We start from the raw sequence: 24586 nt of genomic DNA on the forward strand, positions 1-24586 counted from the left end.
TTTTTTAGTAATATCTAAACATTATTGGTGCAACAAGATATAATGGATCCTCAAGGAACTCATAATCTCAAGATCTTATTGAAGAGTAGTAGCTTAATGTGACCATATGCTACATAATGTTTGCTACAGCAGTAATAAATACATTATATGTAAATACATTTGGCATAAGTTGCCTCCAGGATGCTTGAGTGTTGGTTGTCAGGGCATTGCTGGTTGCTAGTGTGTTCTGGGTGGTTGCTTAAAGGCACAAGTTAAAAATAAATATCGCTGAATTCACAGTGAGATCAGTCTGTATTTGTGATTAAACTTGATTTTTTTTGGCTTCTGCAATGATCCTTTGTTTTTTTGAGCTTGTCTGATTTTAGCTACCTGAGGAAATGTTATTAAAGGGCCAGTTCACCCAAAAAATGAAAATTCGATCATAATTTACTCACCTTTAAGCCATCCCAGATGTATATGACTTTCCTTCTTCAGCAGAACTGAATTGAAGATTTTTATTTAGCACATTTCAGATCTGTTTGTCCATATAATGCAAGTAAACAGGTGCCATTAGACTGCTGGCTATTTGAGGATCCAAAAGGCATATTTAGCAGCATAAAAGTAATCCACACGACTCTAGTCCATCAATGAATGTCTTCTGAAGCAAACCGATAGTTTGGTGTAAGAAACAAATCGATAATTAAAATGTTTTTAACTTGAAATCTTTGCTTCTGGCCAGGGTTGTATTTGTGTTTGAAATTATCTAACTCTCACATGACATTCGTTCCTGTTTTATACAGAGTGCGCCCTTCCAACTTCTAGCTTGAACACGCATTTGCGCTTTGTCACTGATGCGTCAACTGCTGGCACGTTGCAAGCTGGAAAGTTAATATAATTTTAATTATCGATTACATTTTTTTACACAAACCTATCGATTTGCTTAAGAAGACATTAATTGATCGACTGGAGTCATGTGGATTACTTTTATGCTGCCTAAATATGCCTTTTTGACCTTCAAATAGCCAGAAGTCTAATGGCACCTGTTTACTTGCATTATATGGACAAAAATAGCTGATGTGTGCTTATAAAAATCTTCAGTTCAGTTATACTGAAGAAGCAAAGTCAAACACATATGGGATGGCTTAAAGGTAAGTACATAACGAGAGGATTTTCATTGGGTGAACTAACACTTTTTTGTTTTTTGATTGGTATTCTAAAAACAACTCTTGAATATATACTCACTGAGCACTTTTAGGAACACCTACTCATGTACTTATTCATGCGACTGTCAGATCAGCCAATCGTGTGGCAGCATTGCAGTGCATAAAATCATCCAGATATGGGTCAGGAGCTTCAGTTAATGATCACAACAACCATCAGAATACGGGAAAAAAATTATCTCATTGATTTAAATTGTGGCATGGTTTTTGTTGCCAGATGGGCTGGTTTGAGTATTTCTGTATCTGCTGATCTCCTGGGATTTTCATTCACAACAGTCGATAGAGTCTCAGAATGGTGCCAAAAACCAGATAACATCCAGTGAGCAGCAGTTTTGTGGACGGAAATGCCTTGTTAATGAGAGAGGTCAATGGCGAATAAGATGACACCTAAGGTAACTCAGATAACCACTCTTTACAATTATAGTGAGCAGAATAGCAACTCGGAATGCACAACATGTCAGACCACGTCGGGCACTAATTAGGAACATAGTGTTGTGTATTTTGTCATGTTACATTGGCTGATTTGTAATTTGTTTTCAGTGTATGTCTCACTAAATGTATTATTTTTGCTCTTAATTTCTAACAGACATTGCAGAATAAGCAGTAATTGAGAAGCTGTGTGCAAAAAAAAAAAAAAAGACACTGGAAATATATGGGTTAATATTTATGTTATTTCTTAATTTAAATGTATAATTTTTAAAGTAAATAATTTACCCTCCTTTCCCTGACTTACACTGATTCGTAGCCTCAAGATGTTCTGACATTGAGCTCAGATTCATGGGGGAATGTTTTTCAAAAAGTAAAGCTACATTTGAAGCTGTGAGATGCTGTGTAGTTTAAGCAATTTGCTGCATAATGATGATATTATATTCATTATTAATGGAGCTGTTTCCTCTCCCAGGCTTCTAAGCAACAGAGCAGTGACATGGTATTAGTTCTAGTCTCATTTCATTTAAGCCTTTTTACTTGTGAACCCTAAATTTTCAAAATGGGCTTCCCAGCATGAGTTATTTTTATTGCAAATTATGATTATATTACGATATTGGATGATATATTCTCAAATATAATACATAACTACAATTACATTAAGTTAAGTTCTCAAATTGTATTGCAATGATTGCTTACAATGCTTAAAATCCCTACACTCTAGTAATGCTGTTATGAATCAGGAGTCATATGGAGATAATGATTCCAATCAACTTTATTTTAGTCTCCTTAAGCTTAATGCTTTAAAAGGCTCATGCCATGATTTTTTAGATATCAAAATCTTTATATGCACATGTTTTAACCTTTGTAATCTAGTTTAGGGCATATTAGGTTTTCTGATTGTCAAACAGTAATAAACATGTTATGTGCTTGGTTACATAATTTTTGATTGATTACAAAAAGCTTCTCTTGCATCAGGACAATCCATTTTATACAGAAACGTTATACATATTTTACATTATTGAAAGCATTCAATAACAAGTTCTTGTGCATTTTCTTACCTTGCTATATGTGTAAAATGTAGTGTAGGCCCTATACTATGTGTTATTGCATGTACAGTACTGTATATGGATACACTCACAGAGCACTTTATTAGGAACACTATGGTCCAGAACTGCCGCTCGCTGGATGTTTTTTGTTTTGGCTCCATTCTAAGTAAACTCTAGAGACTTTTGTGCTCGAAAATCCCAGAAGATCAGCAGTTACAGAAATTCTCAAACCAGCCTGTCTTGCACCAACAATCATGTCACAGTCGAGATTACTGATATCCCCCCATTATGCATTCCACTGCTGCCACATGATTGGCTGATTAGATAATCACATGAATAAGTAGGTGTACAGGTGTTCCTATAAAGTGCTCAGTGAGTATAGAATTATATAAATAGATGCATGTGAATCTATAGATTTTTTCCGAACTGTTGTATCATCTGCCAGGCAATACTTCTAAGTAGAAAAGTAATCTTTTAAAGCACAAATCTCCTCAAGATTTGAGGGATCACTCATAGCCTTAGCAAGAACCACTAAATATATGCACACATCATGCTAAATAAGTGCTGGCTAAATATATATATCCAACACAGCCATGTCTGTTTACATTGCTAAGCAACAAAGAGGTCACATACCAGACTAAAGATAAAAACAAGCAGACTGATCTCACAGTGACATCGGAAAAAGTAGGTTGACTATTTTTAGCTAAAATCGGTCTGTGCTTTCCGTATTTCGAAACACTGCCCCCAGTGGCCAAAGCGGGAAGTGTTGCCAGGCTTATGAGCACGTGTGAGCTCCATTTTCCAGAAGAAATGCATAAGGAGCGTTGCCAAAAGCCAGTTAAAAACAAAACAAAATTTCTGCTGTACAGGATGTAATTCAAGAATGAAAATTGGTAACAAATATGGAGTAATCTAAATATCAGCTACTTTCAGAGAGTGATTTACCCTTTTCGTCTCCTTTACATATTCTAACCAATATCAGACTTTCTGAAAGAGAGCATCTTTTTGTAGCCAAGAAGGCCATCATTACACTTCCTGTATGGCTCACCAAAGCTCTATTCCTCCTAAAACGTTTGTTTCCTACAATTTCTTGGTGCCAACTACCTGTCAATATCCATATTTATGATAGCAATTCACATCAATGAATGTTCCAGATCCTAATAATTCAGGAGCTGCAAGGAACTTCAAAGATCAAGTGTTTTAAAATATTTAATATTTACTGAAAATGCTGCAAACCTCCCGTTCATGTCAAGACGTTAAATGACAAACATCAAAGATTAGAACTGATTACTGCAACCTACTCTACTGAGGAGTCTAACTGTTGATCAGGCCTGGTCCTGCGGGGGTGCTTGAGGGTGCTAAGCACCCTCAAATGAACCTTAGAGCACCTTCTATTGCAGACCAGGGCAAACTACTGCCTGCGGGTCAATTTAACATGAATGTTTTTTTATTAGATCTTTCATTTGTCTGGCTTTGGGTCAGGCTGGGAATCGGCTCCAATAAGAATCGGTTCCTCGATTCTGAAGCGTCTGGAATCAAGAATTGACTCGAAACAGAATCTATCTCCTGCGATTCTGTAGAGTTCTTACATTCTAATATATAAACCTCTTTCTAAACAAAAAATCATGAATGGTAATAGACCATTTCAATGTAGGTTAAATGGTGCTTTTAAGATTATATGTTGTAGTTCTATAAAATACAGGCACATCTACTTAAACTTCCATCAAATTTATCTCATGGGATTGAAGCATCGCACTTTGGTGTGTGCATTTAGGCCCTGATTTAATCTTAGAATGGAACTATTAATAGTAGGCCCAAATGCCATTTATGGTATTATAAATAGTGCAAAGTGCGCTTTGTAGTGAGCTATTTATTAACTTTAGCATTCTTTAATCGTGTGAGCCATCACATGCAAATTTATCCATTCAATTATAAAAACTGTCAGACATACATGTATATTCCATAAATATCTATGACATGGAATGTTTGTGATATCTGCTAAATCTCTGGCCAGACCAACAAGAGCAACAGGATGTCCACCAAGAAGATGGGAACTTGTAGTGTTTGGGAACTTATTAAACATTTGTGCACTGAAGACGCAAGTTTGTTAAGTTTAGAAAGTGGAATTTTCTCCCAATCATTTAGCTGCACAATTGTACTGGGTGTTCATTGCCGTATGGTGTGCTTCATAATGCGCCACACATTCTCAATTGGAGACAGATCGGGACTGCAGGCATGCCAAACCCATACTCTCTGCTCACACAGCCATGCACTTGAAATCCGGGCAGTGTGTGGTTTGAAGTTGAACTGTTGGAAAATGCAGGGACGTCCCTGGAAAAGACGGTGGTGGATGGCAATACATGTTGCTGCAATATTTATTTACATATCTGTCTGCATTCACTGTGTTCTCACAGACCTGTGAGTTACCCATGCCATTGGTACTGACACACCCCTGGCTCATACAGACACTGGCTATTGGACCTGATGCTAATAACAGCTTGGATAACCCAATTTGTTTTTAAAAAAAAATTAGATATAAATATATATATATATATGAAATGTGGACTCTTCAGACTAAAAAACACAGTTCCACTGTTCTACTTTCCATCTAAGATGAGACCGAGCCCAGAGAATTTGGCAGCGCTTCTGGACAGTGTTGATGTAGGGCTTCTGCTTTGCAAAGGAAAGTCTTAACTTGCATCTGTGTATGTAGCATCGAGTGGTGCTGACTAACAAAGGTTTACTAAAGTTATCCCAAGCCCATGTTCATGATATCCATTACAAATGAATGCTGTTTTTAAGACAGTGACATCTGAGGGATCAGAGATCACGTGCATACAGAAATGGGTTTTCGTCTTGCCCTTTACTCACCGAGATTTGACCAGAGTCCTCAAATCTTTTAACTATATTGTGCAATATAGAGGGTGGAATGCCCAAAATCCTTCCAATTTGTCTTTGGGGAACATTGTTCTCAAAGTGCTTGATTATTTGCTGAAGCATCTCTTGGCAAACTGACAAGTCTCAAATGAGCCTTGCTTTTGAAGGACTAGGCTGTTTTTGGAGACTCCCTATATACTTTGACACAATTGACACCTGTATAACATCACCTGTTTCACATCGCCTTGTTATTTCAACTCGTCAAATTGTTATTAGTCTTAAATTGCCACTGTCTCAACTTTTTTGGAGAGTGCTGCAATCAACTTATTTGAAATTACTGTACACTTAAAAAAAAAAAAATGAAATTCACAAGGAAAAACATAATATAATGTGTATTTGTAGTGCTTTCAATATAGCAAAGGTTGAACAGTTTACAAATCAGTCCTTTTTGTTTTTATTAGCATTTTTCATTCTGTCCCAACTTTTTCGGAATTGGTGTTGTATATGGAGTGAAAGATACAGACTGGGTCTGGCAAATGGGGCTATGGTGAAGCTGTGTGGTGCTGCATGGCAACAAACATACAATTTTCAAGTTGCTTTTCAGTGACAGAGAAGCTAAAAACTTCACAATCTGAGTTTAAAAATATATATATATATAATATCCCATTTGATGACCAAAAATTACTCACTCATTTTCTAACATGTGTATTGAATTCGTCCAGTAGTTTAACATGGAGAAATTATATACTGTATGTGTGATTAAAAATAGTATGTATGGAATGAAATACAAACCTTTATTGTTTTGCAGTGGTGATGACCCAACATCACATACACTACAACAGTCAAGTAACTAAAGCTGGCTATGTTAAGATTTTCTCAATACACAAGATGATAGCCATAATAATAAAAGCCAAACATGACACAAAACACATCCTTTATTTAAATCCTCAGACAATTCTACAGAGAGGCCTTCTCAGACACTGACGACCACACCTGGAGTTGCAAGTTCAAATGCAGGGCGTGCTGAGTGACTCCAGTTAGGCTTCCTAAGCAACCAATTGGCTCAGATGCTAGGGTGGGTAGAGTCGCATTGGGTTAACCTCCTTGTGGCCACCATAATGTGGTTCTCGCTATTGGTGGTGCGTGTGGTCAGTTGTGCGTGGATGTCATAGAGAATAGCGTGAAGCCTCCAAAAGCACAAGGTCTCTACGGTAGCACGCTCAACAAACCACATGATAAGATGCGTGGAAGAGGCAACTGAGATTGATCCTCCGCCACCCAGATTGAGGCGAGTCACTAGACTACCACGAGGACCTAGAGTGCACTGGGAATTGGACATTCCAAATTGGGAGAAAAAGGGGATATTCTCCCCTAACCCAAAAAAAATCTAATTTTTTCCATGCCACAGCATGATAACTATGAAAAAAAAAAATAATCTAACTAAGCTGTGCCCTACTACTGTCACAAATCATTGATGAAACTTTCATGAAACGAAATTTAGATGATTATTAGCCACCAAGGTGTTTCTATTCATTCCTCAGGTGCATCAAAAGCAGGTGTGTTAATGATCTAACAAATACAGTATCTACATGTGTATCAAATGCTGAACAATGGCTGATTTACAAAGAATCCTACAGCTTGAGCATAGAAGGCTACGCAGAAGTCAGGAAGTGTATGTAAATGCCTACATATAGACACATTTCTCCCCACTTGACCCTCGATCTGATGACAACATCATATGAAAATTCTGGATCCAAGGACCAAGATCCTTGAATTGCTGCAGGTTGCGCCTTAAGTCCAGTTCTTAGATGCACTGCATTGTTGTGCTGTGGGAAGTTTTATGGAGGTGTTTGGTGATGGCCTGTGGCTCACATGTCTTAGGTCAGCAAGGCTGTGAAAGCAGTAACACCTTCGCTGTTACAGCTTATGAACACCACGCTGACTTTCCCCAAATCTCCTCAAAAATTTCAGTCAAAACATCGCATTTGTTCAACTTCCTGAATAGGAAGAGGGGGTCATGCTGGTGTTAATGATGATGAAGATGCTGCTGCTACTGATGATGGTGATCCACTGAACCCACATCAAGGCAGAACGCATCCTACAGGAGCAGAAGTCAGAGAACATTTAATTCAGAATTATTATTATTTTTTTACTTTTTTCATTTTTAAATACAGTTTGGTTGTTGTATTGTAGTTTTAATTTATTTTAGATTTTTTTTAGTCACAACGCAATTCCTAAAGTTACATTTCTGTTCTTCTACAGTTTTTAAGATTGTACTATAATCCTTAGATGTATAATAAAGAATGAGTAAGTGACCCAGTTTTTACTGATAGTGTATATAAAAGTGTAATATTTTGAACTATGTAAATGAAGAATTTTACACTTACATATTTCTTTTCTGACACTATACTCAAAGTATTGCAGATATGTTGCATATACTGTATGTACAGTACGGATAACCTTTTAAATCAGTGAAAACCATTAAAGGGTTAGTTCACCCAAAAAGGTGTATGACATAGGCGTAGCGTAAGCTCCGGTGAGAAGTGATGAACAAGGAAGCGCAGAGGATAGAGCAAAACAAAATGCCAGTCAGGAATTAGATGAAAACAACAAGAAAAGTATTTTTAAAGAAAATTGTCAGAGAATTTCAATATAAGAGAAGAGGATATTGAGTTTTTGCCCAGCTCTATTTGTTTGAACCGGAGTTCACCAACCAGGAACTCCGGGAGATGGAGGAGGCTGCAGCAGTGGTACAAACAAAAGAATCTGGTAGACGGAGTGTACAGGGCATGTGGTGGTGCTCATGTAGGAAATGTAAGGTTATGCCAACAGAGGCTGAGAGTGGAATGACTGGATAGATGCATAAATGCACCATTTTAAGACTAATACAAATCTACAGTATAGCTAAAACTACTAAACACTTTTCGCCTTTTCCTTTGCTGTAAACAATGCACGCTTCTGCATTCGTCACCTCTCACCGGAGCGTACGCCAAGCCTACATCATACGCCGGAACTCGACTCTCTTGTGAATATGTGGACGGCCGTTACCGGAAGCCAGTGATTATTGTTTATAAATTTATAAATATAGATATTTTTTGACATTTTTTCGTTTCACTTCAGAAGGCCTTTATTAACCCCCTGGAGCATTTTTGATGGATGCGCTTTTTTGGGCTTCAAAATCTAAGGTATCATTCACTGCCATTATAAAGCTTGGAAGAGCCAGGATATTTTTTAATATAACTCCGATTTTGTTTGGCTCAAAGAAGAAAGTCATTTACACCTAGGATGGCTTGAGGGTGACTAAATTATGGGATCATTTTCATTTTTGGGTGAACTAACACTTTAACATGCATATTGTATTACATATATAGTCATATGTGAAATGTTTTATCTGAAAATGTAGTAACAAAAATATTCGCTTGTAAATAATAAAATAACTCACCTTTTCAACATGAAAACGAAGCCAATCCTGTGTTCCAAACGTCATAAATAATGCCTTCGGAGGGCACTTCGAATGGAGAACAATTGTGACAGTCACGCTGGAAAATGTTCCAATAAAAATAACTTTGAGCACCACAACTTTAAGCCTTTCAAAGCTCTCAGTGTGGATGGTGAAGTCTCTGAAATGAATAGGGCATAGGGGTGATAACTCTGAATAGAACACACCCCAACTGTGGCGACATCAATGACATCGACAACACAAACCAACAAGGAGCTATGCTTATAACCACAGGTGAACTGCGGTTTCGGGAAAAGCCAAATCGTTGAACAATGTTGGTAACAACAAAACTTGCGATCATAGTTTGCTAACGATACTTTTGGGAAACCATTTTGGTGAGATCAGCCAATTTACTGACAGAATAACTAGGTTTTGAAGCATGAATTAAATGTACTATATTTTGCAGACATTCAATAGAAAATGTGCCAAAGCACTGAGAAAAACTGTAATATACTCAAGGTTGCCAGATAATAGATGCAACACCACAATCAGAGATTTATACTTGCACAAATTGGAAATATTTTGCCTTATGTCATACTTAATTTATAAAAAATAAATAAATAAAAGAAAAACAGAATAGAGTGCTCAATAGTGCAATATTATGCTCAAAGAAAAGTGTGATGCAGCCACTCCGTGTCCATTAGCGAGGCTCCGAGTGCTGTTTAGTGCCAAGTCTGCGAGCAATCCTTTTCAGTGATGAACTTTAGAAAAATCCAAATAGATCTACGTATCATACGCACGGGGAAGGGACACACAAGCAAAACCAAGTGAGAGAGGATAATGTGTGTTCTTTGTGTTATTTGTAAAATGCTGAAGTCCCTCACACCAGTAGGCCTATGTGAATGTTACTCTGGCAGTAATCATTTATCAGTGTCATGCAGCCTGTTATACTCAGTTGTGTGCTGAATGTGATGCCAAACAAACCATTGACGAGAGCCACATCATCACACATGAGCATGTGAACAGGTTGATAATGTTTTGAGAACAAAACAACTTTGTCCACTTTGCAGCAAACTTTAAAATAAGCCTTTAGAACCTATAATTTCCAAATATTGTATTTTACTATTAAAACAGACTCCTGATGTAGAGTGTTAAATTGAATACTAAATTACCACTGCATTGATGTTTGGTAAAACAAATAATTAATAATTATAATCTGCCTTTAATCAGTTTTACTAACACATGATAGAAAAGTATCAGCAAAACTTCAAGCAAATCGCAGAATGGTCCCATCATTATACACTTCAGAAAAGTTTGCATTAAGTAATTGCACACCCCTACTCAATTGAATATGTAAGACTAATACTGTAAATTAAATCCCAGTAAACACACAAATCCCTGCATTTTGTGAAAAAAAAAAAGCTATATATATATATATATATATATATATATATATATATACACACACACCTTATTTTAGTAGCATTTAAACATGATTTAATCCATACATTTTTTTTTAAATTACAATATATCTCCACTTTATAAAGAGCACTATCACTATTTTCAGAAGCAAAATAGGTCATGATTTTACACACCCGGCCCCTTATCAGGCTAATCAAGCCTCCGAGAGGGATAAAGGCTGACTGAGGATGGTGGTGGGACAGAGAGAGAACGTTTACCGGCAGCTGTCCATCCTATGTGTTTGTTTGTGTCTTTTTATTAAATAAAATGTTGTTTATATTGTCAAGCTGGTTCTCACCTCCTCCTTTCCATTTAACTGCTTTTCAACAATGTTTAGGAAAATGTAAAACAATATTTTAATTAAATCTTAATGATTTCCATTGTGTTTTCAGCTTTAATTTATGTATAAGAAGGAAGAAGAAAAAAAAGGAATAAATGGATATCCAATTGATTATAAAAGGAGACTTATTTGTCACAATGTGCACTTCATTAGAAGGCTGAGGTTAGATTAGGAGCCCTACCTTGAACTCAGAGATCAGACGAGCATTAAATGAGCAGCCAAGGCTACCTGAAGGAAGACTGAAACCTGGGCTGATTTAAAAACTCCAGCTTTACTGATGTGTGGAATTGAGGGGGATTTTTACAGCAATGCCACTGATTTAATCAAGCTCAGAACATATGTGAACATGCATAAAGATGAGGATTCAAATTAAGAGATAGAGATGTGTAACCAGCAAAGATTTGTAATGTAATTGCTTGCAGCAGTGTGGAGAACAGGGCTTTAAAATCACTTTGGTGATAAAGACATATTAAAGCAGAATGTCTTGTAAAAGCTTTTGTACACATTGTATTCTCATATAACATATGTTTGCCATGTGGATTGCATTGAAATGAATATGTGATTGTTGTTACGGAACATATAGCAATACATAAATAAATACATGAACATAAATGTGTTTTATACTCACTGACAATGTTCTGAACTGGCTAAAATGCTTAAACATTCAATTGGGAGCATAGGAAAACTAAAGGTCTTTTAGAGGTTATGTAATTAGGGGTTTGAACTAACCCCTAACCATCAGTATTAAACTTTGTTGCATTACTCGGTCCATAATATTTTTGCTATAGACGTGTATATATATAATATATATATAAAAAAAAAAACAAATTCCCATACACTTACATTGCCATATCCAAGCCATCTAGGGACCAGAATATAATTGGGGTGGGCTCTTTTTACCTAAGCCAGTAAGCAATCACCTAGCAACACCCTAGCCACTTAGCATAGCAGCAACATGGCAACTACCCTTCATAACTTAGCATTGTAGCAGCAACTTCTGCATGGATAAGCACCACTCACATTTTCTTTTGAATGTAAATATCTATTATTATTTTTTTTTAATGAGCTGTAATGAAAACTAGATAAATCCTATTTGTTTTTTAGTTATGTTATTAGTCCTCCCTCATTTTCACATCTCCTGGTGTACTCAATTGTTTCATTTTAGACAAAATGCAAAGTAATTATTTAATGTGATGAGGATTGATCCAACTAATGCCTCTGTTGTTTACCAAGCATTTGGGTGTACACACAGCCAGCAGATGGAGAGAGAAATAACATGGTCTCTTTAGACTCTGGCACTGTTTCAAATGGAAAACAACATGATAGAGGAGGACCAATCTAAAGCCTGCGGATGCGTGAATTTTTTAAAAATGTACTAAAGGGGGGAAACTTTTTATTTACATCCCTGCAGATTTTGGCTCTGGTAAACATGCACAAATATATTCTAGACGGATATTTATTTGCTTGAGTCTTTGCCAGTGTTTCTACAGTATGTCCAACCTGTCCATCATTTCAAGGATAAGTCAAGGATACAAATTAATTTCAATAACACTTCCTGAAACCTAAGCTACATCAGGAACCAAGGCTAATTAGCCTGAAAAAGCACCAGCTAACAGGTGGACAGTAGCTTTCCTTTCACACTTGCAGTCCCTATTAGTATGAAACTCATTGGATGCTTCTGATTTCTCTCAACTTTTCATCAAAACAACTATGCAAACTTGCTTTCAAGCTATTTGTTATTAGACACATACCATACAGGCCCTAAAGAGCACCTAAAGAGTCCTCTCTCATCAAGGCGTTTCTGTCCGCAGAACTGCTGCTCACTTTATCAGGGGCAGTGGCAGGATTTTTTCACAGGGGGGCCGGGCAGGGTACCGTGATCAGTCTGTGGTGGTGGTGTTGCGGGTAAACATTAGAGACTGATGTGCTTGAAAATCCCAAGATAACAGTAGTTGCAGAAATACTCAAACCAGCCGGTCTGGCACCAACTACCATGCCACTGTTGAAATCACTGAGATAAATTTGTTTCCCCATTCTTATGGTTGATGTGAACATTAACTGAAGGTCCTCATCCATATCTGCATTTTATGCATTGCACTGCTGCCACACAATTGGCTGTTTAGATAATCACATAAATAAGTCGGTGTAAAGGTGTTCCTAATAAAGTGCTTAGTGAGTGTATATGCAGTATCTGTGTGTGTGCACTTATATGTATATGCTGTGACGTTTTAGCATACATTCCACAAATCTAAGTTTGTTATGTATATATATAATGATTTAAACTTTTGACTTTCCAAATCTAATGTTTTTTTGACCAAATTAATGAACAAAACTGTTCTGTCTCCATGATTTTATTTCTTTAATCTTCCCATTCCATCAAAATGATGGATAATGATCAATTGTAACGCAATCTCTGAAAGAGACACTGTAAAACATTGAGACGAAGCACAACATACATCTAGCGCGTATTTACATAGGAACACAATTTAAAAACAGCATGTACAGACACAAAACACGTTCAGTGTGAACAGCCCCTACGACAACTGACAACCTCATTATGCGGGCCACAGAAAATTTAAATCGGGTCGGATTTGGCCCATGGGCTGCCAGTTGAGTAGCCCTGCATTAAAGAGACAGTTTGTTCAAAAATGACAAATCTTTCATCATCAATTAATGTAATTTGAACCTTGTTTGATTTATTTATGCATTTTATAGAAATAAAAAAAAGAGTTTTATAGCATTTAAAACACTATTTATGGTGTATATGCTATTCTGTTCTCTGAAACAACAGTTGATGATGTGCAGTGACTGTCATTCTTACAAAAAGGACAAAAAGTACCAAAAAAACATGCTATTTCCAAATGTCTATATTATGACATAAAATAGCTTTGTGTGAGCAACAGACCGTTATTTCACTTGACAGCCTTTCTATGTTTGGGAAAAGGAAATAATGGAAAAGATATGGAAAAGAGCAACAAAGACAACATGCTAACAACATCCAGAGTTTGAGTGGCATAAGGGTGAGTAAAGAGGGCGAGTGTGATAAGATGTACATCTTTAGGTGAACTTTCATTATTTTTATATATTAAGTGTGATGTCAAAAGAAACAAACCTTTGTGTTGAGAGGAAGGGTGTCTGAAACGAGCTTTGGGGCAATAATTTTTTTGCATGATCTTTCATCCATGATCTTCCCATGTATGAGATTACAGCGGCGGTCGCATATATAATGAAGTTCAATCGACTATGAAGCTTACTAATTAAAAACATAAGTGCTGGAATTTGTTACAGGAAACCAACATTGAGGTCAAAAAGAATTTTTGCAGTTGTGTGACACGTAAAAAAAGGACTAATGTAGAGATTTGAAGATTGCACTAGCAAAGACGAAATGTTGTAAGGAAAGTAATTGCAAATTGATTGTTATTGACATCTAGATATTTGAAAATTAGATTTTTAGAAATTAGCAAACAGCATCGCAAAGTTGTGTGGTTAAAATAAAGCTCTCCACCTGTGATTGAAAAGCATAGTTCCTCATTAGTTTGCTGTTTGGACATCATTCGACTTTGCTGAGGGTTTTATATCTTTCATTCTATATACAGTATATACAGTTTTGTACAAAATGTTTAAGGGGGATGGTGTAATCCAAAGTTTTTTTTACTCTCTCTGGACAGTACTTTTTTAATTTAAGCCCCAGATACAATATCAATATAACTTTAAACTCAGAAGTTGAAAATATGCTCATCATAGAAGAGGTGTATTCAAGTAAATGGTTTGTGTGAACTACATTTTTAATGTATTTTTAATGTAATAGATCAGGACAAATATGAGCGTCACTTCATTGACCCTTAAGACAAATGGCCATAATATACACCTGTTACCCTCCGTAATTGTATTTTATTATTCATTTTGTGAAAAGAATCCATGTTATGATCATGAAAAAGTTTTTTTTTCTAGATCGCTCATTTACTCCAGTCTACTATTTGACCATGTTTGAAAGTGCGTGAAACATTTGAAAACTTGTGGCGCAAGTTTCATGTAAACACTAGGAAGGACAAGTCAACCATTCACAAACTCTGACATACCTGCTAGTGTTTTCATAAAACCGGCATGTTTTTTTTTGCAGTGGAGAGAGAGCTTGCGCATTCAAGGAAGCCAGATTGCAAGACTAAAGCGTCGCCCTGACAGCATACATCCAATCTCTACAAGTGTCCAGATCTGATTGGAGGATTTCACCAATAGAAATCTGGCAACCTCACATGTCAAAATCTAATTCAAATGAAATCTTAAATATTTTACTTGCATGATTAGTTCTATGTAATACATGATACAATTGATCTAAATGGGATGGTAAGGGGAGATGGTGGTTTTACAAGGGGATGATTTTTGGTATTTCTTGCAACAACAGAGATGGCATCCCCTCGCATCCCATCTCAACTCGAGCCCTGAGTATATACTTTATTCTGTCAAGACTTTGTCCACGTTTGCATGAACTTGAGAAAACTGCTTATTCCAGGATTTTGCAGAAAGCAGTGTTCTCAAATGTAATACAGCATTTTAAGGGATTAATGGCTGTTCAGAGAAATCGCTTTAACACCCACAGCATCTGTTGGAGGACATGGCTTATGTGTACATGTTAACACAAGTGGCATTCTTAAAGTTTTTTAAAGAGTGCATATGTACGGAATGTGCTCAAGTGTGTCGGGGGAACCCCAGCGTCTGATGTAAAGGGAAACCCCACTATTGCAGTGCAATGTATCTGTCACATTTACAAGTGCATGCAGATTTCGTGTTTTCAGCGGCTTCCACGTATTAAACCCTACTAGGCTGTTCAGTCATTTTTTACCATTTATTTTTTTTTTATATAAAAATGGTTTCCTCAATCTGAGAGGTTAAAAACTTGATGACTTTATTTAGATATGAAAAATAATATTGGACTTCGTTCAATGATTCTAAGTGGTCATAATAAAAAAATGCAACACCTTGGCTGTTAGCAGTCAAAATTGACAGACCATAGGAAATGAATGGGAAAGACCCTAACACAGAGCACTTTTTTGTATGTGTTGAATACAATGTATATATAGGCCACGATGCTGAATGAACACATACAGAAATGAAGATGTGAGACTATAAAAGATAGATTCACACTCAGTCACCCCCAGTACACACACACACACACACACAGTCACACATAGTTTCATATGCATACAGACATGGAAACTTTCCCACAGCTCTGAGTTATAAATGTGGCCTCTGGGGCATTGCTCACAGTTCATTCATGCTCACGGTCAAAAATGGCCGCAAACAGCCAAGGTGTTGACCTTTTTTTTTTTTACAGTTTAGGTGGGTTAAACATCTTTCTGGAGTACATGTTAAAGAGCAGTTTTAACGTTAAATGTTAAATTTGACATCCGCAGAAGTTATTACTCCACCCTCTGCATAATGTCATTAACAACAGCTCTGTATAGTTGAACCAACGTGATCGAACAATGGATGTACCACATAGTTCCTATATTATGGTTTCGGAAAAGAGTTGTGACTAGCTTGTTAATTTCTCACATGATGCATCGAACCAAATGTATGGTGGTTAAACATTGAGTTTAAAACATAGTCCTGTCTGGTGGTCATGATGGCTATCTGTCTCACTGTCACTTCTTTAACCCCTTTGGGTCACAAAAAGGTCTTTGCGCTAAATAAACATACTTAGAAATACTCTGTGTGTGTGTGTGTGTGTGTGTGTGTGTGTTAACAGAGGGAGTAGAAAAAATATAGAATAATAATAATAATTTTGCCTAGAGCAATAGTCTCACACACAGCAGTAGCTTAACTATCAAATCAAGCATGTCCCTTTTGAATGGGTCAAAAGGTTATATGGCTTCTTGTACTTATTATGTTTTTGTCAACTCTCAAGAAAACCTTGAAGCACCACTCTAATATATATGATAAACAAACTTGTTTAGGAGTTAACATACAGTACATTAACATCTATTATTATTTCAGGTAAAGTAATGTGATTAGCGTTATTCAGTTAAGGGGGAATCTCACCAAATCTGACAAGGACATATCTAATTAATTTACCCCAAATAGATATTATATTTGTATTTAAATATAGGGCTATTTAGATTTTTTGCTTATGAGATTATTTTCATGACATGACAGTTAGGTTTATTTCACCTCAGTTCTTATTACAGTAATGTGAATCTTAAAGTGATATGAAAAAAAGAAAAATCAATGAATTATTTATAAATTGTAAAGTATTTATACATCATGCTTGTGTTTGTTTAACTGCCTTTAATAATTGGATTACATTGTATTACAGAAATGTCACTTAACAGTCCTTACAGTACTTGGGGATGTAATGCGAATTACAATTGAGAATAATAGGAGGGAATATAAAAAAAATATATATGCTGATTTAAATATAAAGAAAAGTCATTGTATTGCAGTCATTTGACTGTTTTTATTTTTTATATATTTATTTATTTTTTAGCAATCTTACTGTTTTTTTTATTATTATTATAATTAATTTATTTAGTAATTTGGGCGATGGGGGTGCCTATTTGTCATAAAAATAATGCTTTCTATTCCATGGTGTCTGCTGTGGATCCACAAACCTTTTCCATCCTGTGTACTTTTCAATGATGTGATGGGAATTTGTTGCAGATAACAAGAGAGAGGTGCACAGACAGCCAAAGATACCTGTCAGGTTCTTGAGACCAAGTTGTCTAAGACCAAAGTAGCCGTCTCGTCTGTAGTTGAGAAAGATGGCCAGTGCGTAACGTCCCTCATACAGTTTAGTGCCGCGGATGATCCGCAGGTTTTCCAGTGGAAGATAGTCAAACTGGTTCAGAGCCACCAACACGTAACCTGTCACCTCTCGGATAGACTGCAGAGATAGAGGGGGGGGGAAATCATCATTATTTAAAAATAAATAGTACAGTATATGCAACATTTAAAGCAGGCATGAAGGTTAAGTCTGCATCTGTACAATATTGCTCAGGATGTATTCATACTTTACATATAAATTAATTTTTTATAGCCCTTTTGGAACAGATTTGTCCTCTTATTTCAAATTCACAAATACTTTCTGCCTGTGATCATTATGGCCATTGAATAGAGCCAAAAGTACAACTAGTGAGACAGCCATCATATAATTTGAGTAATAATGGCCCAAGAGAACGCTGGACCCTCCCTCTCCAACCACAATCAATCATCCTGACATCCAATCGCTGTTTCATACTGCAAATCATTAGCAGCCACAAAGGACAGATCTATTTCATGCAAAAGAAGTAAATGAGATATAGCTGTATTGATCACACACACTGCTACTGTCATCATGGATATTCATCTGAAGAGCTGAGCCAGCAAGTACTGACAGCTGTCACCTGCCAGTCAGGTAAACTGGAAGTTCACATTGAAACAGCCTTGAAGTGACACTTAGTCAAAAGTATTATCATGCTTTATTATCATGTACCATGGTATCACACGCACAATCATGCGATATGGCCTTACATCAGCGCAGCTGTGATTACCTACGGCACTTGGTGGCCGAATCACAGCAGTGCTGATATCGCCATATCGCGATATGCTCATCTGATATTGCTTAAAAATGTAAGATTTTGTGTTTATATACAGTACATATATACATATTCATACTGTATGTATTCTAAATTATTTTAGTCTGAATATATACCTATACATCGAAATATATACTTGTATATCCAAACATAAAAACATAAAAATACAATTCTGAATATATAATTATAAATCTGGAATATATTGTTTTAAAAATTAATATATAGTAATAAATCTGAATATATATATATATATACACACTTGTATAGTCTTAAATTGTGAATATAGAAAAAAATCTGAATAAATACTTATATATCTAAAAATATAGTCCTAAATCCTGAAAACATAATAAATCTAAATATATACCTTGTAAATACTTGAAAAAAAGTTATATCTCCTGAATATATACGTAGCTATAAATCTGAATATACAGTTAAAATTCTGAATATATTATTATAGATCCTGAATATAAAAATGTAACTCTGAATAGTTGTAAATATCAATGTATAAATCATTAATATATATTAATTATATTAATAAAGTATGAGAATATTATATAAATATGATAATATTGACATTTTAATTTGGAGAAAAGACTTCACATAAATCACTAATAATTTTGAGTATTTTTGAGTGTGTTTTGAACTAGTTGTTTGGAATCAACCAGTTCAAGAGAAAATAAACATTTCTCATTTGGACTTGATTCAAAACCACTTGGTTACTGAAACATACATTAGCCCATGTGACAACTTCCCTGTGTGACAACAGCTTGATCACACTGGAAGTTGATATGCTGTTACTGAATGTTCCTACAACATGGCATCGGCCATATCATACTGAGCTACTGACAAGTGCCATCACGCATGTTGTGTCAGCAGCACAGGAGTGATCAGGAAGAATGCTCTTGTTTTGATAATGAGTGATGACCATGATTCAGAGGTTCCGTTTTCCCTCTACGATTACATTTTTACTCTACTGCTGGTTAGATTTAGGCGTTTGGGTGTAGAGTTAGTACAATTTCACTTTATAACATTCTCCACAGCTAAAACAACTAGCTTTACCACTCATTTTGGCACCCCTCTGTGGGCATTACACCCAGAAACTGGAGCTCACATGTGAACTTGCATTCTAAAACACTTCCCGCTTCAGCCACTGGGGCAGTGCTTTGAATTTCGGTATGTACAGACTGGGTTTAGCTTAATAAAAGTCAACCTACTCTTTCAAAATTCACTGTGAGATCAGTCTGGTGACAACTAGTCCCAGTCTCCCCTAAATAAAAATGTATTTCATTTTACCATCAAAATGATACCAGGCCACCTTCATGCCCTTTAAATAATTTTTTTATTGTCTGGGGTTTTGTAACACCCCTTCCACATACATAAAAGAGCCTCTCATCCCAAACAAAAATGACACTGCAATGACACAATAGGTCAAAATCCATATTGTGAAAAACAAACTGATTCCAGATCACTTTAACTCAAATTGCATTAATGAACAATGCAATCAAATACAGTTTTGCATTCCACCTGTATTTCTCCAAAAGGTATCATTAGAAATTTGCATAAATTTGTACATTTTTCAAAGTTAGACAAGGATACTTAATGTTGTAGGGGAAACAAACCCTGTCACAAAGTCTGAATTTATTAATTCATCTTTATCCTAATCATGCTGGCATTTCAGTGTCGCCAGCAAACAATCCTGCCAGTATGAGTCACTCTCACTGCCTGGAAACACGGTGGACTCGGTTACACAAGTGTTTGTGCATTAGGCTGCCGGGCACAAATTGAACACACCAAACTTTTTTTTTTTCAAACAATTCACTTTAAATGGATACTTTTGTAGTATTTTATTTATTTCCATTTTTTTTCTCGTGAAGTCCACTTATTATGTTAGTCAAGGTTTTCTGCACCAAAAACAGTCGAGCGCTGTGGCCGAGCGCTCGTCTTGGGAGAGAGGAATTGGTAAGGGTTTTCACCTCAGATGAATTGCTGCTAATTGTGATTTCTATGTTCACAGCAAGAGGCTGGGAGATAAGACGCTGCCTAAAACCCCAGAGAGGCAGAGAGAGAGAGCTTCACACACCCTGAGAGAGTGTTGTTCTAATGAATATAGTGTGTGAGTGTGCTGCTGGAAAGCATAGTTTGAGTTTTGTAAAATACAATACCTTTTTGAGTTGGATCTATTGCCTCCAACTTCCTCATTTCCCTCTTCCATGAATGAAATGTATTACTCTGGTTCCGAAACCCAGGATTTAGAGGAAGAGGATACGTTCCCATGGAGTCGACACCACTGGAAGAAGTCTTCCGGTCCCTCACCAGCATCTACCAAGGCCTGGAAGAACATTGCATGAGTGAGGTCAGCCACCCGTTTGCCTTTGCCCAGCAGCTCCATGATGCCTGCCGCTGGTGGGTGCTGGTCAAGGAGGACAGTGATGCTGATTATGGTGGTGCTAGAGCAGTTCGTCTCCCAGTTGCTGAAGGGGGTGGGTCCAATGCCACCGACCGGCTTCGCTGGATGAAGTGGTCCAGCTGGTGAGTTTTGTAAAATAAAAAAACCTTTCTCCTTTCCCTCCTCCACGAACAAACCTTATTACACAGTTGTATTTTAGTTTTACATGACCATTCCCATGGTCTATCTAACCTGCTTTTCTGCTGCTGCTCCCTTAAGATTTCTATATGTAAATGACCTCTTTGATGATTGTCTATCCTTCGTGAAGTCCTTCCTTCACCTTAGGTGTAGTTCTCACTGTCATTCATCAGGACGGGCTAAGAGGCCATCCATTAAAACAGTATAGTAATAGGGGCAGTCATATGATAATAACCCACTTTGGAGTGGAAGGGGGCTTTGCGTTTTGAACTTTTGAGTTTGTAAGTGGGTTAAAGGGAAAGGAGGAGGCGAGAACCGGCTTAACAATATAAATAATATTTTACTAAATAAAACACACACACAAACACATACAGGGCAGCTGCCCGGAATTCTCCCTCTCTCTCAAACTGTATCCACCGGCCGCCTTTATCCCTCGTGCACCCCATCAGGCTGATTGGGGACCGGGCGTGCATCGTTCCAGCCTGGCCCCGCGCTCCTCCACTTTATAGAGGTTTAAAGTAACCTACATCAAACTCAAAAGAGCAGAGAAAATCCTGTTTTCCATGACATGTTTACAAGGTCACAAGTTCTGGGTAGATTAGATGGTAAGCGAACAATCAGTACTCATAGTCAACGTGTTGAATGGAGGAGAAATGGGCAGAAGTAAGACCTGAGTGAATTTGACAAGGGCCAAATTGTTATGGCCAGACGACATCACTGAAACGGCAAGGATTGTGGGGTGCTCACGGTCAGCAGTGGTGAGTCCCTACCAACAATGGTACAAGGAGGGACAAACCACAAACTGGCAACTGGGTGTTGGGTGCCAAAGGCTCATCGACGTGTGAGGGCAACGAAGGTTTTGAGTATGGGGCTGCGTAGCCGCAGACCGGTCAGAGTGCCCACGATGACCCCTGTTCACCATCAAAAGCACCTACAAATCTTAATGGTCCTTAAAATAGGCTTAATTTTCTTTATGCAACATATAATGTCTTGACCCAGATGAGCCAGCAGTGCTAACAATTTAGCACCAGCGCTCAGAAAACTAAATCTGAGAGAGCAGCAATCATATATTTGCATTCCAGCCTTAGAGAAAAATATATAAATGTCAATGCTAAATGTAATCTATTTGCTCCACTTTATGCAGCAGGTGACACCCCAGCACATGTGCTTCATCAAAACAAGCTGTGACAGGGTAGATATTAAAAATCCATGGAGAAAAACAATTCACAACTGTAATATCATTGAAAACGACAAAGGCGGTTTTGCTGTTGTAACCTTAAGATGTCTATACAGTATGTAAATGACCTAGTCCCTTATTTTGGGACTTTGTGGGACAACAAATAGCTTTTTTAACCCATATAGCATTAAATGGCTTCTGTCATAATTATGTTTTCTTAATTCTGTAAGCAGTGTTCAATTAAAACCAGAAGCTAGACAAAAAGAGTAGGTCTTAAGGGGGTCGCACACCGAACGAGAAGCGCAGCGCCGCGCCGCGTCTAGAACAACTCACAGGTATCGCACACCGGACGCGCACATTCTATTCGCGCGAGCTCAATTTTGAATCAACTCCTGGTAGAAGTCTAGAAGAGCTGCACGATGGGTGAGTTTTAACTTGATGTATTATTTATTTTTTATGTTAATTTAATAGCTGATGTTTGATCGTTAATCGAGTAAAAGTGTCTATCACGTTGTTAAGTCTGTTATTTTGTTGTAACGTTATCCGTTGTCTTGGCAACTATGTTACATACAATAGTATTTATTTAGCTAGCGTTTAGCTAACCCGAGTGACAACGTTAACCAAACAAGTTATTTGTTATATTCTTTATTATTATATACGTAACTGACGATATGTTATGTAAGAGTGTATGGTTAGTATGGTAGAGTATTGAAAAATGGCACAACAGGGGAAAATGAAAGATTTAAAAGGGCTATGTTTGTTATATATTTTTTCCAATATGACTTTATTCAAGCTGTTAAATTAGGAATGTTAAACTAAATGTATATTGCAGCACAGGGTGAAGTCAGTATGTATATTAACGACGATTTGAGACAAATAAATGTACATTTAATATACAACTATGTAAATGGCGCTCTGTGGCGCGGCAGGGTTTTGAACAAGGTCCTGAGCCGTAGCTGGGCGCCGCGGACAGACGCCGAATGGCGCCGGCGGTGTGTGTACACTCATAGAGAATAATGTGTTAGAATTTTAAAGACATGGCGCTGCGCGGCGCGGCGCGTTCGGTGTGCGACCCCCTTTAGAAAGCACTTTCCGATATTCAAATCAACAACAACAAAATTTGGCCAGCGTTAAAAAAATCATTTGTATTCACAGTGATGTCATAATTAGGCTACAATGTAATGTTATTCTACTGCTGTTTGCTGTAGTTTTGCAAAAAAATAAATAAAAATTGTTCACTCTTCTACTGCAACTGAAGACCAACTGGAATTTGTTTAAAGCTTATTTAAAAAAACTGAACTCACAGAAAAAGACTTGGAATTTGCAGAGGATCTGCCAAGAAACTAAAGATTGAAGTACATATAAAAGGTTGCTTCAAACAATAATGAATGTACAATAGATGTGTTTTTAATTGGTGCCTTAAACGGTCAGCATTTCCCTTGTGATGCTGGGAAAGATGGAGCCTTATTCAGGTAAATGATGATCGTTCAATTATAATTCACTTTTATAGTCATACCTTTCGATATAATGGTAATCATGGGAATTCCTGGTGCCTGTAATTGCTCTGTGGAAATTATTTCACCTCCGAGACCTTGTCACAGCGCTGTGTCTAATGAGATCTAATAAGAAACAGCAGAGCCAAAAATGGGAAACAACAGTCGCTTTCTAAAATAGGGCAGAACTTATTACTAACTGCTGATATGTGATCAATTTTGCCTTTTACTTTCAGAAATGTTAAGATTAAGTGCAATCAGGTCAGAAACCAGCACTAATAAAGCCCAAATAAAATGAATGCCTTTATTTTGATTTTTACATAAGTTATTGGTGATGTCCAACTTACCAGGACAACATTCTAGTTCTGTTTCAAAACCTAGTGAACTGCCCAACATTCTTGTGCTAAAGAATGCATTCTTACACTTAAAAAAGCTGAATGCAACACAATGAACAAAACAGAACACAGGTCTCGAGATGTGTTTTTAAATTTGAAGTTATTTTTTAACTCAGCGCGTCTATAAAACATGGCGCTCCTGTGCAAGATGCTGATAAAATAGCGAGTGGTGGCATAACGGTGAAAGAGATCCGTCTAGTGTATGTTAACATAGAACAATTGAGAAACAGTTCAGATGGACACAAAAACACGCTCTGTGTGAACAGCCCCTTAGGTAGCATTATAACTAAAATACAACCTCATTAGTCACTGATTTCATAGTCACTATTGCTATTGCTCATACTTAGTGGTAGGGAGATGTTATACATGTGAATAGGAGGAAACTACATATGCACTACATATGATGGCTGTAGTCCCATATATCAGATACAGGAGCTAATTCTTTTTTTAATAGAGGCACCACAATACTAGGGCTGGGTGATGATACAGATTTCCAGCTTTGATTCCAATTCACAAGATCAAAAATGTATTCTGATAAATAGGTAATAATTAATAGTAATTTCAGTAATAATGTA

The 24586-nt window shown here is 36.9% G+C and overlaps 1 protein-coding gene across 1 annotated transcript in view; it reads right to left on the reverse strand.

Moving 5' to 3' along the window:
• Positions 1-24586, reverse strand: part of LOC127644379 (receptor tyrosine-protein kinase erbB-4-like) — a 226557-nt gene that overhangs the window by 65242 nt on the left and 136729 nt on the right. Inside the window, exon 3 of the mRNA XM_052127521.1 lies at positions 17485-17671. Within this exon, the coding sequence (XP_051983481.1) occupies positions 17485-17671 (187 nt within the window). The remainder of the gene's footprint in view (positions 1-17484; positions 17672-24586) is intronic.

This window comes from Xyrauchen texanus, chromosome 5 (assembly GCF_025860055.1).
Source record: "Xyrauchen texanus isolate HMW12.3.18 chromosome 5, RBS_HiC_50CHRs, whole genome shotgun sequence".
NCBI classification, from domain to species: Eukaryota; Metazoa; Chordata; class Actinopteri; order Cypriniformes; family Catostomidae; genus Xyrauchen; species Xyrauchen texanus.